We start from the raw sequence: 16571 nt of genomic DNA, 5'->3' as shown, positions 1-16571 counted from the left end.
TTAAGAAGGGGTTATGTTAATTACTTTGTAAAAGGTATATAAACAAACACAACAGATAATTTTAGCTCAAGGGCTTTCAGCTAATGGCAGAGCACAAGAAAAACATTAAGAAGGGTGAAATACTTGGAGCTAGCCTTTCCTGTTCTACCTTTCAAAACATACTATATATTAATAAATATAATATTAACAAAAACTCATTGTAATTGTCATGGTATCAGCTGATCACCTGCAGGGGTCACAATTCTTTATTTATATTTATGGTTTTAGTACTTTATAAGTCTGTGCAGCTGGCAACTTGCATCCTTCTCTTTTTTCATCACTTTCTATCAGAGTGCAAAATTGGTCATTGGTTACACTGGCCACGCAAATTTTACAAGCACAATGTCAATCAAGTTGCTTTTTTTACAGTGATTTCCTCAGTTCAACGGCAGCTTGCATTATTTGGGGTACTTTAAGCAAAGAAAAACCCCAAACCCCATTACCCAAAATCATCATGCACATACCTCAAAACACAGTCCCTCTTTTAAGGGTTGTACCTGCTTTGCTTTCACGAAGAGAAGGCTCTGCACATGCACTTTACCAGGTATAATAACAAATACATTCACACATACCCAGCTAACTGCATTGCTGATGCACAGATTGGTTTCTTTCCCAATCCTCTAATTGCTTTCTCCCTCCCACACACAAATGCCAGGTCCTCCTGGTGCCACCACAGCAGGCTCTCTCTCACCATTTAGCCTCACCCCTCTGCAGCTTTGTGCTCCACCTCAGCAGAGCTGGCAGCCCTCCCTGAGTTCTACCTTTATTACTTATTAGGGTGGTTTTTTTCCTTCTTGCCAAGGATGAAAGGCATGAGAGATGGAATTTTTGTTAGACTCAGATGTTTATTAATTACAACCTATGTTACAACACTTCTAGCTAACAAGTTAAAAATGGTGAAATGGTGATGTATTTCACTCATTACAAGGTCTTTCAAGGCTTAATTGTCTAATTAAAAGCTAACACTTAAATTGTTTTTACTTTTGACCCAATGACAAAACACCCATGACCGCAGTGCAGCATTTTCTATCCTATCATAAAAATACCACCTATACCCAAGAAGAAGGACAAGAAAGAAAATCTCTGCCCTAAAACCTCCATCTTGCCTTCTACTTATTACTACATTCTAAAACCCCAAACTCCAAACCCTTCACCATGTGATATTACACATTTTCATTCAAACTACACACCAGTGATTCTAGTTCTACCACTCAATTGTGGAAGCCTTCTCCAAGGTTAAAAGTAGTGTTCCCTTGGGGGTCTGTGTCTGACAGCACAGAAAACCCAAAACTCTCAATTTTCAGGGTTCCACCATGCCTTCTCTGATTTCTTTTCCCTTGCTGCAAGTCCCCTCTTTGTCAGAAACTCACCTGGCATGCAGAGACAGGTGAATCCTCCAATTTTATCCAGGCAGGTGGCATCATTTTGGCACGGGTTGGAGTGGCACTCATTGATGTCCATCTCACAGCGAGGTCCTGTGTAGCCCTTCAAACACTCACAGTGGAAAGAGCCCTCTGTGTTCACACATTTCCCAGCATGCTCACACGGATTGCTGTTTGCTGCAAGAAAAGCAGAGATGTGAGTGTGTCAAAAGCTCTCCTCAGAGCAGGAAAGCCACAGCAATCATTATTAGTCATGGTCTTTTCCAGTAGGCATTCCCTTCTGGCAAGTAATATTGGGGAAAGACTGTTCATCCTTCTGGGACATCCTGGTTTCAGTTTGAAACTGGGCAGAAGCACTAATTTAATGTAGTGTAAACATTTCACTGATAAATAAAATCCACTATAATAATAATAGCTAATATCAATAAACACTAATTTGATGTAGTGTAAAAATTTCAGGTAAAAATTTCATAAACTTTTACAAATCACCTCATTGGGAAAGGCCACTGGAGAAAACAGGGACAGTCATTTGCCTGTCAGGGCAAAAAGAAGGATTGCTGTCACTACCAGGGACCAGAGGAGTAACTCTGCTTCATGTTAGTAATGACAGTTCTGAAAAGTATCAGCTAGCAGGGATTAGAGAACTAATGATGTTTTCAAGGCTTTATTTCCAGATCTCATTTTACATTTACTTCGTTCCTGAGGCTGACAAGATGCCGCCACAGCCACAAAACAACCAAACTTTTCCTTTCTGTTCTCAAAAAGGAACAGCACTCTTGTCCAAGGCAGACTGAGGAATGAAATTCAAAGAAGTGCTTCTTTCCAACCCTTCCATGAGTGCTGGTTAGGCATTACCTTCACGCATCATGCTCTAGAAGCATGAACGAGCACTCACAAAACTGTAAGGAAGTCTGTAAGAGTCCAGTTAATCCCCAAAACAACACAACAGCATGCTATCAGAGAACTACAGCTTTAAAAGCCCACGTGGTCAGCAGTCTTGGAAGGCACTCAAAAGACCCAGCCATATTCTGGCTGTCAAACAGCCTTGATGTATTTCTACCAAGGCCATGGCTGCAACAGCTCCCACATGAACTGTGGTGCTTTCATTGTACCCTGCAGTTCTAAGGGACAGCTTAATTATCACATCTGTTTGCATGCACTCCCCACACAGTGCTAAAGCCCTCTTGCACAAGGAAGAATGGTTAAGCATCTTGCTGCTTTTCATATCCCAGTTCAAGCATGGACAACTATTCCACCAGCTCAGCCCTTTGCCCCAGGTCCCACACGAGGTTTAAAACACACCTAAAAACACTGAAATGGAAGGGAGAGAGCACCAAAGGAGCCCCAGGGGTGTGGAGAAGCTGTGACAAAATGTGTGTTCTTGCAGAGAGAGCAAACACAAACTCACCCATTGCACACTCATCCACATCCTCAGTGCAGTCTGCTCCCTTATGGCCTTGGGGACAGGTGCAGATGTAGTTCCCATTCACAGGGTTGGTGTCACACAGAGCACCTTTCTGGCACGGGTTGCTAACGCAGGCATCATCCAAGTGGCACAGAAGACCTAAACAAGCATCCAAGAGTTTATTAAAATAGAGAAGTACAGCAGTCAGACTGTATTTTACACAAATTCCATGTCCTGATATTTCAAGCAGACCCTCCCACAGCTAGAAACCTGAGCAATGTCTTACAGGCTTGAGCCTATGAACTGCCGTAGAGAATTCATCACACACTTACAGAATTTAAATACAAGTTCTGTTACTTTAGAGGTGTCTCCAGAACTTCTGAGGCAGGAAAATGGCTGACCATTACCAAAATCTCATCCTTGGAACAGTTAACTAGCTCTTCTCTCAAACCAGCAGGATTATTTTACTGACAGCTGAAAAATTGCACATGAAGCTCATTTTAATTCAGATATGCAGATCACTTTCATTTCCATGTAGTTAGGAGATCCACTTTCACTTAACCTAAACCAGAAAATTTTCCACTATACCAGTGAGGGTACCCAGATCCTAACACAATCACATAAAAATACCTAAGTTTGCCTTCTGGAATCATACAATTGTTATAAGAGCAAGTCACATTCATGTGCAACTTCTTCAACAAATACAGATTCTGCTAAGGGCTAGGAAAAAATCTTCCCTTGCAACCTAAACTGTAATAAGTTTGTCTTCTAGCCTGGTACAAATACTTCTTTGTCCCAGGCTGGAGGTATTTTGTATGGGGTTAGTTGTGTTACTTAATAAGTGGATTGGGGTATTTTTGGTTGTTTTCTGCTGGTGGTTTGTTTTGTTTTGTTTTTTATTTAGAGTTAGGATTAAAGCATAAGAGAGATGGATTTTTTTGTTTCGATTTGGTTGTTTACTAAGTTTTATTTAAAGTACAGAGAATTTTTGTAGTATTTTTAGCTACTAGCTAAAAGTGAGTAAAATGGAGGCTAATTTAGCTAGTTACAAGATTTTTTAAAGTTAAATCGTTTAATAAAGGGTTAATACCTATATTATTTCTATTTTTGACTTAACAACTAAACACTTGCGACGTGTAGTGTAGCACTAGTTATTTAACTAACTACTACTTGAAACTAGGGAGGAAGGAAGGGAGGAAGAATGCTTAATAACTTTTATTTTGTCCCATACTTATTATTACATTTTTAAAACTTCAGAATTAAAACTCCTCACTATGTGAAATTATACACTTTTATTCTAACTACGCACTTGTGATTTTAACTTCATTACTCAAATTTGGAAGCCTTCTCCAAGGCCTCAAGCTAAAAGCAGTGTTCCCCTGGGAGGGTCAGTGCCAGAAAGCACAGACAGTGCAAAACTCCCAGGTTTCTGGGTTTTAACACCAGCATACAGAGGTTGAACACACTTTGCTCACAGACAAAGTGTGTCAAAGCACATAAAACAAACACAACACTTCCAACAATAAGCCCAGGAAGCACCTTCCGTGGAAGCTGCAAGCTCTGTGCTCTCACCTGCCTTTCCCTCTGGACAAATGCAGGAGAAAGAAGCCACCCTGTCAATGCAGGTGGAGCCATTGGCACAGGAGGCAGTGAAGCAGTCGTCGATGTTCTTGCTGCAGTCGTCGCCGCTCCAGCCGTTGACGCAGACGCAGGCGTAGCCCCCATTGTGGTTGGTGCAGGTGCCCCCGTTCTGGCAGGCATTGGGCTGGAGCTGGCATTCATCCACATCCTCAGTGCAGAACTGGCCTGGTGCACACAAACAAGCAGGTTTAGTGGGTTTAACTTGAGATGCTCAGACTCAAGGAGGTTCTTGCACAGGCAACACCACCAAAGGGAACGCCGTAGCTCCTTAATTGCTGCTCCTTAATTCCAGTGTCAGAACTTCCACAGCACTGTCATCACATCAGGCAAAGACAACCAGCATCCCTGAACAACCCTAAAGCAGGAGCTGGGTTGCAAGTGACTTTGAAAAGAATTACAGTAATTTCATGATTACAAGCCGCACTTCTGGGTGTCAGCAACTGTCTTGGGTTACAATACAGAGTGTGATAAAAGGTATCTATTCTATCACCATCTGTTGAGGGTGGGGGCAGTGATCCTTATCGCTGTGGCAGATATTCTGCTAATGGGCCATCCATTGAAACCAGGCAGGGCATTGTTCTTTATCTTTTCACAACCCATCCTTCCTCCAGTGAGTCATTTTCTGCTCATGGCCATTGAGTCCCACTGTGTGACTGATAAAATTACTGCATCCCATTGGAAGTTGCTCCAGCCAGGGGGAAGAGCCCAACATTTCTTACCAAGATAAAAACAGAGGTTTTGGGACACTAAGGGAGCCCTTCCTCCACTGGACTCCAGAGGAAAACCGGATTTCTCCACATCACCACTGGACCTCCAGAGGGAAACTGCACCTTGTACAGGAGCACTGCTCCAACTGAATCACATCTGTCACTGCAGGAGGACGCAGCCACCATTTAATGGGACTGCTACCAACACCCTGACTGACGGGGTGTCAGGTTGTACTCTGACTTTGTCAGGGTTTGGAGTTTGTTTCTTTGTAGTACTGTATTTCTATTTAAATTTCCCTAGTAAAGAACTGTTATTCTTAATTCCCATATCTTTGAAAGCCCCTTGATTTCAAAATTATAATAATTTGGAGGGAGGGGGTTTACATTCTCCATTTCAAAGAGAAGCTCCTGCCTTTCTTAGCAGACACCTGTCCTCCAAACTAAAACAGCAACTTTTCGTTCTTTGTCCGTATATAAGCCGCACCTGATTATAAGCTGCACTCTGGGTTCGGACCAAAATTTTAGTCAAAATGGTGCGGCTTATAATTGTGAAATTCAGTGTGAGAGCCAGCCTGCAGCGTGGTAGAGATTCACCGATGAGGAGATGAGAACAAAAAGAACGAAGGGCTGCCTGCAGGACAGCCAGAGGGACTAAGAGAAGAGATGGCATGACAAGAAAAGCTTGGCTAAAGGAGTATCAACAGACCAGCAGCACAGGAGAACTTAATTATTTCCTATAAAATTATTAAATGATAATTGAATAATATTCTTCATTGAGGAAGAATTCTTAAAACTCTTCCATCTGAAATAAGTCTTTTCCTTGCCCCAGGTATTGTACAGACAACCACAAATGCTTGGTTGCGGAAAGGTTTTCTTTTTTTTTCTTTTTTTTTTCTTCAGTAGCAAAATAAATCATCTAAAAGTGTTCCTATGACTGGAGATATTAGAAGAAAACAAATCTCTCTCAGGGAGATTTAAGGACCAAAGGACCAGTAAGTATGAAATAATTTTCAAAGGATGCTGAACTTGACAGTCACATCTATGGAAAGCTCTGCAATTCACACTTAGTGAAGTGGGTTTTTTTTCTGAAATCCATCTTGCTTTGACATCAAAATCTGAAGAACCTACCACATGCAATAATATTTTGCTTCAACAGTTATTCATCTTCCCCATTAAAGCTGTGCAGTTTACATTTAAGCCAAAATTGTTCAGCTGGAGTTCGAAGTAATTTTGAGTTTCCTGAACAGATAAAAACCTCACGAGCACCAGCTCATTTCTTCCCAGGCTGGCATATGGGTGCACATGTGCAACCACAGATTACTGGTCACAGTCCACAATCCTCTTCTTGATAAACTATTTCTCTCCTTTCAGTTACATTAAAAACTCTCTAAGCACTGGAAGCTTGGTTTGGTTTTTTGGGTTTTTTTTTTTTTTTTTTCCCCCCCAGACTTCTTGGTAACTTGCTTTTGCCACCCTTCCTAAAACTCTGAGAGGATGCACACAGCATGAGAAGATGGCCCTTTATCAGAGAGTAAGATTTGATCTGTTTGATGTGACCTTCCCCTCTTCCTCAGCTGACACCATCTCCTCTCCCACTGCTTTCCAGCAGCTTTCTGTTTTTTGGGCCAAGGCTCTCTAGTAACTGTGTTCTGCCACAAGATTTCTCCAGCTACTCTAAATCACATTTACATTTGCATGGAATTTCCCTCGTATTCCAAGAAGAAATCCAAGAGCAGGCCACAGGTCTTCTCTGCCAATGCACCTGGGCTCCAGTTTATTCAGGCTTGCCAAATTAAAAATACTTATTAGATGTTGATAAGTCACATTGTTTATTAATGGCACAGAAATAATGATGTGAGAGCACAGACACACCCTCCTCCATTACACCTAATTGACACATTTATCATGAGAAGGACTCTAAAAATGCCCAAACTTAACCATGTCCATCTACTATACTCATGATTCCTTTAGTTTTTAAAGTAATTAGATAAATCCCAGCCTTTGATCCTGTGAGACTTGGAATTTTTTTTCCACTTAGAGGTAAAGCAAAAAAATTATTATTAAAAAAAAAAAGTTGCACAACTGTGTTCTGTGCATACGTTCCATTCTTTGGTAGGACTACTTCAAAAGAATAATTTTATCACTTGAAAAACCACAACAAAATTTTGGCATCAATGATAATTGCAGTAGAGTTTTCAGAATTAATCTTCAATTCTTGGTTTGCTTCGTGAAACAGTGGGGGAGAACTCATTTCTCCTTGCTATTGTTACCTGTAAAACACCTCTGTGCATTATGACCAAACAAACCACACATTTGTCACACCAGAAACTCTTTGTTCAGGAGCTTTCAGGGCTGGCTTATCAGTGGCCACCCTGAAAGGAGTCAGGGAACTAGGGCTGGTTCTGAGCAGTCACGCGTATCTCACAGCTCAACACAATCGCCTTCCTCCAAGAAAAAATAATCAAGACCTTATTTGCTTATTATAAAAGTGCTTTTCCTTCTGTTCTTGGAGGGGGGCCCTCTCTGAGGAGCTCTCACATCCTTTTGGCTCAGCCAGCCTGAGCTGCTGCCGCCAAAGCGTGAAGAGGTTTCCAGCCACTCCACAATGTGGTGCCTCGCAAAAAAAAATCATCTGCCTTTTGACTGGCTGAACAGAACTCAATATATGAAATAAAACATAACTCAGTATATGAAATATAACATTCTAAGGGCTTTCAGCAAGGGCGATTGAGTGTGGGAGTACATGATTTTAATTTGCATTTTGTTGTTGTTTTTGATGTTTTTTAAAGCAAAGATGGGCTAACTAATCACCCATATAACCTATCAGGGCTTGGTTCTGACTTCCCATTTTAAGTGTCACTAGTAATACCAACACTTAGGACTTTTTTTTAGGATTTTTTTTACTAGCACTCACCCTCCACTTCCAGAAAGGACAGTACCAAGTGACATCATTGATGTCCTTGCAATAACCCTGTGTCCTCGGCTACTCCATTTTTCTGCAGTCCTAAATTAAAACAAACTTTTAAGAGGTCTACCAATGCCTCCACAAGAGAAGAAAAATACAGAACTTAAACTTCTTCAACGAGTTGAACTGCATTTTAAAGACATACCACATGTGAGCTCCTTGAATCTGGTCCTCACTTGGCTTCTCCAAATTCTAATGCCCCTTTTGCAATAAAACTGCATTTGTGTTTGATTATGAATATGAATCAGAGGTCCAGCATAATGCAGTTTGTTTTAAAAACAAAGGAAATCCAATTCAATATATTAAGAGGCATAAATGAACAATTAACTACTGCATTTTACAATTGAGCATTTTAATGAAAAGACCTTGTTCTTAATTGGAGACTTCTCTCTGCCAGGCCAGTTAGATTTAAAAATCAAATGAGATGAGTTCTCTGAAACAATTTACTTATGGGATGCTGCTTTGGCTTAACTGTAACAAAACACATTTATTTGTAGCCATGTAGTTGGCAAGCTTGTTTTCTGCTTGTCAGAGAGTTTTAAGAAGAATCAAGTCTTTCATTCGCAGAACAGAAATTCAGCTTCCAAGTGCAAAGTCCATTATGGATTGCACAAACTGCACAGTGTAATACACATGTCCATAACCCAAGAATGCTACAACTACTGAATGTTAATTCAACTAGTTGCAAGTTTACGTAGGTTTTTTTTTTTTCTTGTGCTATTGCTAGTTTCAATTACATTTCTAAAACATGCATAGTAAACATAGGCTGAACTAGTGAAGTGTGAATACACACACAGCACAATATTTTGATGGAAATGTACAAACACACACATAAAAGACAACAAGAAGGGAAACACAATTTACTCCAAGATGGTAATGAAAACCTAGGCTGACCTTGATATTTGCAGAGCCTGGGAAATCAGTAAAATGCCGACTCAGGTTCTAAGTGACCTTGTACAAAGTAAACAGCTAGTCCATGTGGTATTTCAAAATTGAAAACTAGAAGTAGAAAAAGGGAACAGCCTTCAACTCTTAGCACTTTTTGCCCACTATGAAACTAAGTCACTTCCTGCATATTTCCCCTCAGAAAAGTCAAATGGAGTAAGCCAGACATGTTTGCTGCTTTGACTGCTCCCATTTTCAGAGCCTCAGGAACTGCAAGGAACTCCAGGAGCTTCTCTTCTGGCAGGCACAGGGTTCAAGGCCTCCCTCAAGGAACTGTGTCAGATCTTATTGATGAGGAATTGACAGCCCTTCTCCTTCTTTATGTTAGAAAGAAAATAAAGCCTGATTTATACAGGGAAAGCAGCACACAAAATTAGAACAATCCCACACCAAAAGTGAGGAGCATTAGCTTGAAGAAACCGGCCAGTGAAACATCCACCCTGGAAAGAGCACCAGACATCTCCAAAAAGCTGATCCTACTAAACCTCAATTCATTGATGCTGCAGCTGAATGCAGAACCTTCAGACAGTTCTATCAGAGGACTTCATCTCTGGCAGAACAGACTTCCCACAAAGGAGAACATTTTCTTGGCCTCTTAACAGCAGGAGAGTCTGCTGATGCACAGCTGGAGTATCAGAGGCTAAAGCTTCTGACAGCAGATCTAATACAGTTTAATCACTAAAAACATTTTGTAGGGCAAAGGGTGCAAATACTTTCCTGTGCCTTGAAAAAAAAATCAGTTCCTTGAAAACTGAACTGGGAGGAGACAGCAATATCCCATTTCTCTCAAAATCACAACCAGCCCAGTACTGGGCTCAGACTGAACTGTAAGTCAGAATATCTGACAAGTTTAGTGATACTGGAAAGGTAGCTTGGTGAGGATCACAAACTGTCCTTAAAAGACTCAGTGGAAGGGGAGCAGCAGGTTTCAATAAGCTTTTATGCCATCATCCACTCAGTAGCTCAAGAAGTTTGTCACTTATCTCAGACACAGCACACAGGGAAGAGGCCACAGCTCTCCTGAAAGGGCTACCTGGGAACCCTAAACCAGACCTAGGCAAAGTCTTTGAAAGAGTAGTTCAATTCACAAACTATTCCAAAGATTGCTGAATGGGTTTTGAATACAACCAGTGTAGTTAAAAAAAGCATGGCTTGTTAGAAATGTTTGCATCTATAATCCAAATTTCAAAGGACTACTAGGTGAGAAGGTGAACAGGATCTTATCAAGACTCAAGAAGGGGCTAAGAGATAAGGAGCAGTGTTTGCATAAATGACCAAATCTAATCGTGGCAGAAGGTAATCAGTGCCACGCTCCAAAGGACCATGCAGGTTCTTCTCTCCAACCCCATGTGTGGACATCCAGGATGCCAGCTGGCAGGCCACAGCTGGCAGGGGAAGGACATTCCTCTGGCCAGTTTTGTCTTGTAACACAAGAAAAATGTCTGCATTGACAGTGTAACCCAACCTGCATCCATCAGCTCAAAGCTCAGTTTCCTCAGGCTCCTGTGTGAGCCTCCCCAGCAAACAGAAAGGGAAAAATGGCATGGAACCATTGAGCCTTCTAGGAAAATGGTATCTATGAAAAATACCTTAGCTCCCATGTTTTTGAATTGTGCATTAGTAAAAGCATTCAGTTCAGTCTTTAACCCCCAGAACTATCCATACTCCTTGAAATAGTTCAGCAACAATTAACACATACAGGCACTGGAGTGTCTGATTAATGACCTAGAAGGTGATGAAACAGTAGGCAGTGGTGACTTTTACAAAATAACATTTCTATTTTCCAAGAGGAAGCCAGGGAGATTCAACCAAGTGAGGCTGCTGGGCAGTGCAACAGCAGGTGAGGCTTGAGGCACAAATGCCAAGCAAAATACACAGGCAAACAGAGTTGCTGCAGAAGGTTTAGGTTAGGCACTCCTTGAGGAAACATCAGCTTCCCTGGAAGAGCTCAGCGGGGACCTCTGCTCAATCACAGCTTTAATCAACAAAATAAACAGTGCTGAGCAGACGTTTGACTGCAAGGAACAATAACTAATGCAAACACTCGTTGTGCAATGGCCATGGCACAGCCTCAGCCAGGAACACATTCTGCAGCACTGAAGCCACCATCTCTGAATAAAAGAGAGGTAGAGCTCATAGTGTGATAGAGAAGAACTTCCTAGGAGACTTATGAAGGAATTGCTACCCACAAAGGGAGAGAGAGAGCTAATAAAGAGTACAATACATCAGTTATTGCAGGGAAGATACAGCATATGGCAAAGTCTACAAAAGAAAATATTTGATTGTTTACATAATTTGCTTTATTGACACTAGGTATCTCAAAGCAGAGAACTGCAAACTTCTCTGAAAGAGGCAACACCTTTATCCAGAGCAAAATGCCCCCAACAATAAACAGGCAATACCAAGAGGGATTTCAAGTGTGATGCCCAGATCATATCCAAATTCTAGACACTTCAACAAAGCCATCTCCACAGCTCCTGCAGGAAATCCAACAAGGAAGACTGATACTTTCAGCTCCAAGGATGGCTTCAGGGGCATACAGAATTCCATGGACTACACTGTTTGCACCTGTCAGCGTTGCATGTGTGTTCAGTAAAGGTCTTCCCTGATTAAGTTTCACAGTAGTTCCCCCAGAAAAAAAAAAAGACTGAAGTCACCTATTTTTCCCCTTGCAGGAATTTTCTAAAGAACAAGCATCACAGCTCTCAAAAAACCATGCTCCTTTCCCCAGGATCTCACAGCATCTTTCTTCTAGAGCAGCAAAGCAGTAGCAGCCATTCAGGTGCTGGGGTTTTGGTTTTGCTTTTATTAGATCTCAGATGTCAAATACCATCAAAGAAATAATAAATTTTAAGAGCTTAATATAGAATTTGAGCACTTGAAGATGAACCTACAATTGTAATGAGCAGAGCAGGCATCTGTGTTTATTTTAGGCTAATATGGTAGAGAAAAGAGTTTAATTTCATAACCACACTGGGAGGCATGCAGTGGAACTAATGGGCTTTTACAAGGGATTTTACAAGCCCCAAATACAAAACTCTGGGCTTTAAGAGACTTATGCACGGCCTGATCCATTAAATACTGCCCTAAATCACTCCCCACAGACTACTGGGTAGAGAGTCCTGACTGAGCTCCTCAGAGGCAGTAACCCAAATGATCAGAACACGATTCATTAAAAATTCATTAAAACTGATGGGCTAATGACAGACTGGTTTAATATGGTGGTGGCAGGTGAAATGACTGGGGACAGCAGCAGGACACAGAAGTAACCCACAGGAAATACACATCACCAAGCTACTCTCTGCTCTGTCCTTCCCTTTACCTCCTCTGGAAAACCCTGTGAATCAGGGAAATACCAAACAAGTGAAAAGATCTGTGAGGCAAAAAAAATTTAACAGCTGGAGCCAAAACTTACAATGAAAGCTTCATATTCTCATGCTATCTCAGCAGCCCATCTTCAGTAATTACCCAAAGACAAATCACCTCATTTCAAGTACAAGGGAAGGGACAGAAACTGCCAGAAACAAGTCAGCTGGAGATGTAACAACTGCTACCTATTAGTCTGGTCTCACAGCAGACATCCACCAATCCAGCTCCACCAGAGGGGTCTGGCCTAACCTGCTTTAGTGCCAAGCACATAAAAGATGCACTGAAAACCCAAGGACATCTCCACAAAAGATCATTTGGCACACTTGAGTGCTAAGAGGATTTTGGAAAGTCACCAAAGGCGTAAAGGAGGAGGCAGCAGCGTACTCTGAGTTGGATGCTGTCATTCTGTCATCAGATCAGCTCAGCTGTTAACACCTCAGGTGTTTTATTACTGCCTCCCTCCCACCCAAGGTTTGCCATTGGGAAATGAAAAGCAGTACCAGGCAAACAGGAGGTTGTGGTAGGTGTTGCAGAATCCGTACCGGATAAAGGACTAAGGGTGGAACTTTTAATGCCTCTGGAATCCATCCCCTCTGCACAGCATTGAGATCAAGGGCCACAAGAGAAACAAACAACATACAGGATAAAGTCTGTTTGTGTCCAGCACTTCAAATCATTTGTACACTCAAACTTGGAGCTGCCAGCTCTGGAGGCTGCCACGTGCTCCTTGCTCCCTTTGTGTCTGCCAGTTCAAACATGACGGAAGAAGACGAATCATGATCCCTCTTGGCCTCTTTCAGAGCTGTCTCTTGGACATGCTACTGCAGTGACACCAGCCAACTCGTCAAGCTTGGCACAGACAAATCCCAGCCACTACCAAAGAGGCCACTCTGCTTTTTAATAAAGCCTGGAGAAGCACCAGGAAGCTGATCATTGCTGCACTGCTTAAGGAAGATGACTGCACTTCTCATGGGAGCGTGACCCAGGCTCCCTGAGCTAACACAAAGGTCTTGGGACGTCATCTAGGAGGGAAAAGAGAACAGCCCTGACAGGGCTCTCTGTCACACCATCAACAGCACTCCCCACAAAACAGCAAGGATGTGTATTAATGATTTAGGAGACTGGCGTGTTCAATATTTATCATCCATGTCACCTATTGTCAGAGTTGATTCCTCTACATTTTGACCCTCTAAGTACTCCAAGAAGGCAGCATTTTTTTGAACACTAAACTAACACAACTTGTCACTGTGTACTTTGGTGACACAGAAGCTGAGAAAAGTGGTATTTGGCAAAGAAAGTTTTAAGAAACAAAATACCAGAGCATATTTAAATGTTACATATGAGCCTTTTGGTGTTTATCCCCCTTCTCAGCAAAGAAAAGTCACATCTGCCCAGAGTTTTTAAGACTGGGATTTTCAAAGAAAACCAAGGTAGGGAGCAAATATTACTCTAATTAAATAGGAATCAAACCCTTAACGCCCCACTTTGAAAATTCCTGCCTAAAGCTCTGCAGAAAAAGTAACCCTTCTGCTAGTGTTTGAGAGCATTATGACCAAGCTAACAGCTATTTTAATTAAAAAGCACAGCCCTGCTGCCTGAAGAGCTTTTCTGCTCAAGACAAACATTTGCTGCTTAAGCTAGCTCCCAGTGCTGGACTTCTTTGGTGGAGTCAGCTGTTAGCACACTGTGCTTCCCTTAGAGACAAAGGTCGCCTAGATTTTAAAATATACAGTTCACTGGAGCCCTCTTTTCAGGAGAAAACAAAGCCTAGATAAATAAAACTGCCATGGGAGTCCTGCCTTCCCAGCCACAGGGGTAGAAATAATGAAAGGGAGTGAGCAGGCCAAGCCTGCAGCTGAGGTTCTACAGTGCTGGCCTTCCAAAACCCACCTGAGAGTGCACACAGTGTCCCCCAAACCCACAGACTCATCCCACAGCTTCTGCACAGCAAACTGAGGAAAAGACTTAACTCCATGGAGGGCACAAATCTTCATCTCTGCTGTGCACTGCTCCTGAAACATGACTGGGGCCAAAGGCAGATTCATGGTGAGCCTCAAACATGACTGGGGCCAAAGGCAGATTCCTGGTGAGCCTCAAACATGACTGGGGCCAAAGGCAGATTCATGCTGAGCCTCTGAAACACTGGAGACTTTTCCAGGGGAGCAGGAGTCATTCTTACACATACAAAAACCCCATAAGAATTTACAGCATTTAATATTGGTAAGCACTTAGGCACCCAAAATTCTCAAGACATCTTTCTTAACTCAAAGCTGCACAGGTTAGATCAACAGGTGCATTTTAAACCAAGTTTTGTTTCTTTAGATGAATTGTAGCTAGAATGACTTCAAATTCTCAGATGTTTTCCCCATGTGTGTGGAAGGACATCCTAATCTTCCACATGACTTTCAGCCCTGGACTACCAGCACTTCCCTCTGCACCCATTCACTGTAAGACTGCTCTGTGAATTTTAATTCCTGATCCCCGTAAAAAAAAAAAAAAAAAGAAAAAAAAAAAAGAAAAAACGGAAAAAAAAGGGGAAAAAAGGCAGTTCGACAGGATTTTTTTACTAGATTAGTGAGTTAAAGTGGCACACTCCAAATCCCAGAGGCAGCTCAAGGGAAAGGGAAGAGTGTCAGTAAGCAGGGAGAGAAGGCAATGACTTTCCTCCTCAGACCTCAGTAAGGCTGAAGCAGCAGCATAAAAGAGTCTTCACATGGCACTTTAAACTGACATTAGGCAGGATTTTTGGCTAACTTTGACTCAAACTACACTTACACCAAATTCTCTGGCCTGTCAGGCACATAGGAAAAGACTTCACACATTCACAAAAGTAGCCAGGAATGTTTCCAAGGAAAGCTTCATTACACATCTGCAGCACTGTGCTTTGAAAGGACCCAGCAAACAGTGGTTCTAACAAAGGCTGTATCCTGGGACAAGATAAAGTCATCTTTAAACAAACCAACCATCAGTTAACATTCAGCAACAGGAAAGATCTGGGGCAGTTTCACCCAAACACACCCGAGGTTGCCTTGCCAGTTGCAAATTTATGAGATTGATAATCACTGTAACATTATGAAATACGAGAACTTTGAAGGTGAAAAAAACGCTGGTGACAGCAGGAATTTCACATCATTGTTTTGAAAGGCAAGATTTTATCTTTCCGGAAAAAACAGCAAAATGAGAATGAGAAGGCAGGCAGGCACTTCAACAGAAAAGGAGCAGAGAACTCTGTTTGAGGAGCAGGAAATAAGACTGAAGGCAAACAGCATCACAAAAGGTAGGAGCAAAAAGGAAAAAAAGTATTTTTTTAAAAAAATGCATAGTTACATAGCCCAGCCTACCACCTGTCAGGGAATTACTGGAGGCAGATGGTTACCAAAAGGAACTGGGACAGATTCTGTTTCAGTAAAAGTTGCTTCAATATTGCTTTACACAAAACTTGTCTTGATCAGATGCAGTACAGCTTCTTGATTTTTCTAGCAAGGAATGGGACTGGTTTCTCTATGCCATGAAGTACAAACCATATTAAACATGAGAGAGCATCACCCACAGCACAAAGATTAAGAAAAGACTGAAACTGCAGACAAACTCAATCTTCCCCAAGAATAGTTGACAAGTATTTGAAAGCAGAGACTGTTGCAAAGACAGCACATCTACACTGTCAGGTATTTTTAGAAAATTTAACATCCTTTCATTTTTTGCTGATGTTTCCTTACAGATATGGGTATTTGGGCTTTTTTTTTTTTAGGCAGTACACTACGTCCTCTAACCTCATGATCTCATTGGAAACTTTTGTTTTCCTGAAGTGTTCATTCTCACAGTTTAGCCCTGTTGAGCTGTAACATTTATCAGGACAGACTACAAAAAAGTGGGCTGCTCAGCTCTCCCCTCTTCACTTCCCTCAGAGATGATTTAAAATGCAATAAACCCCCTTTGTGAAAAGGATGGACCTGCACTTATGCACTTCCTTTCTGTTGAACAACTAATGTTTGTTTACTCCTTTCAGCACCAACTGCAGTTTAACCTGGTAAAAGAAAATCAGCTTTCTCTCCAAGCTATTGCAGAAGTCCTCTATCCACCCTCCCTGTTTTGTGCCCTGCCTCAGTGTCACCTCTCAT

At 41.8% G+C, this 16571-nt stretch overlaps 1 protein-coding gene across 2 annotated transcripts in view; it reads right to left on the bottom strand.

The window, feature by feature from the left end:
* The window catches only part of NOTCH2 (notch receptor 2), an 87057-nt gene that overhangs the window by 42295 nt on the left and 28191 nt on the right, over window positions 1–16571 (bottom strand). For both annotated transcript variants that reach the window (XR_004418687.1, XM_033067317.1), the window contains exons 6-8: window positions 4399–4632; window positions 2830–2985; window positions 1410–1598 (exon numbers count right to left, since the gene is read on the bottom strand). Coding sequence is in view for 1 of the 2 variants with exons in the window: in XM_033067317.1 (XP_032923208.1) it covers window positions 1410–1598; window positions 2830–2985; window positions 4399–4632 (579 nt within the window). In the remaining variant the exon portion in view is untranslated. The remainder of the gene's footprint in view (window positions 1–1409; window positions 1599–2829; window positions 2986–4398; window positions 4633–16571) is intronic.

Source organism: Catharus ustulatus, chromosome 9 (assembly GCF_009819885.2).
Source record: "Catharus ustulatus isolate bCatUst1 chromosome 9, bCatUst1.pri.v2, whole genome shotgun sequence".
Lineage (NCBI taxonomy): Eukaryota > Metazoa > Chordata > Aves > Passeriformes > Turdidae > Catharus > Catharus ustulatus.
Note: the sequence above shows the minus strand (reverse complement) of the source record. Positions and strands in the feature narration are given on the sequence as shown.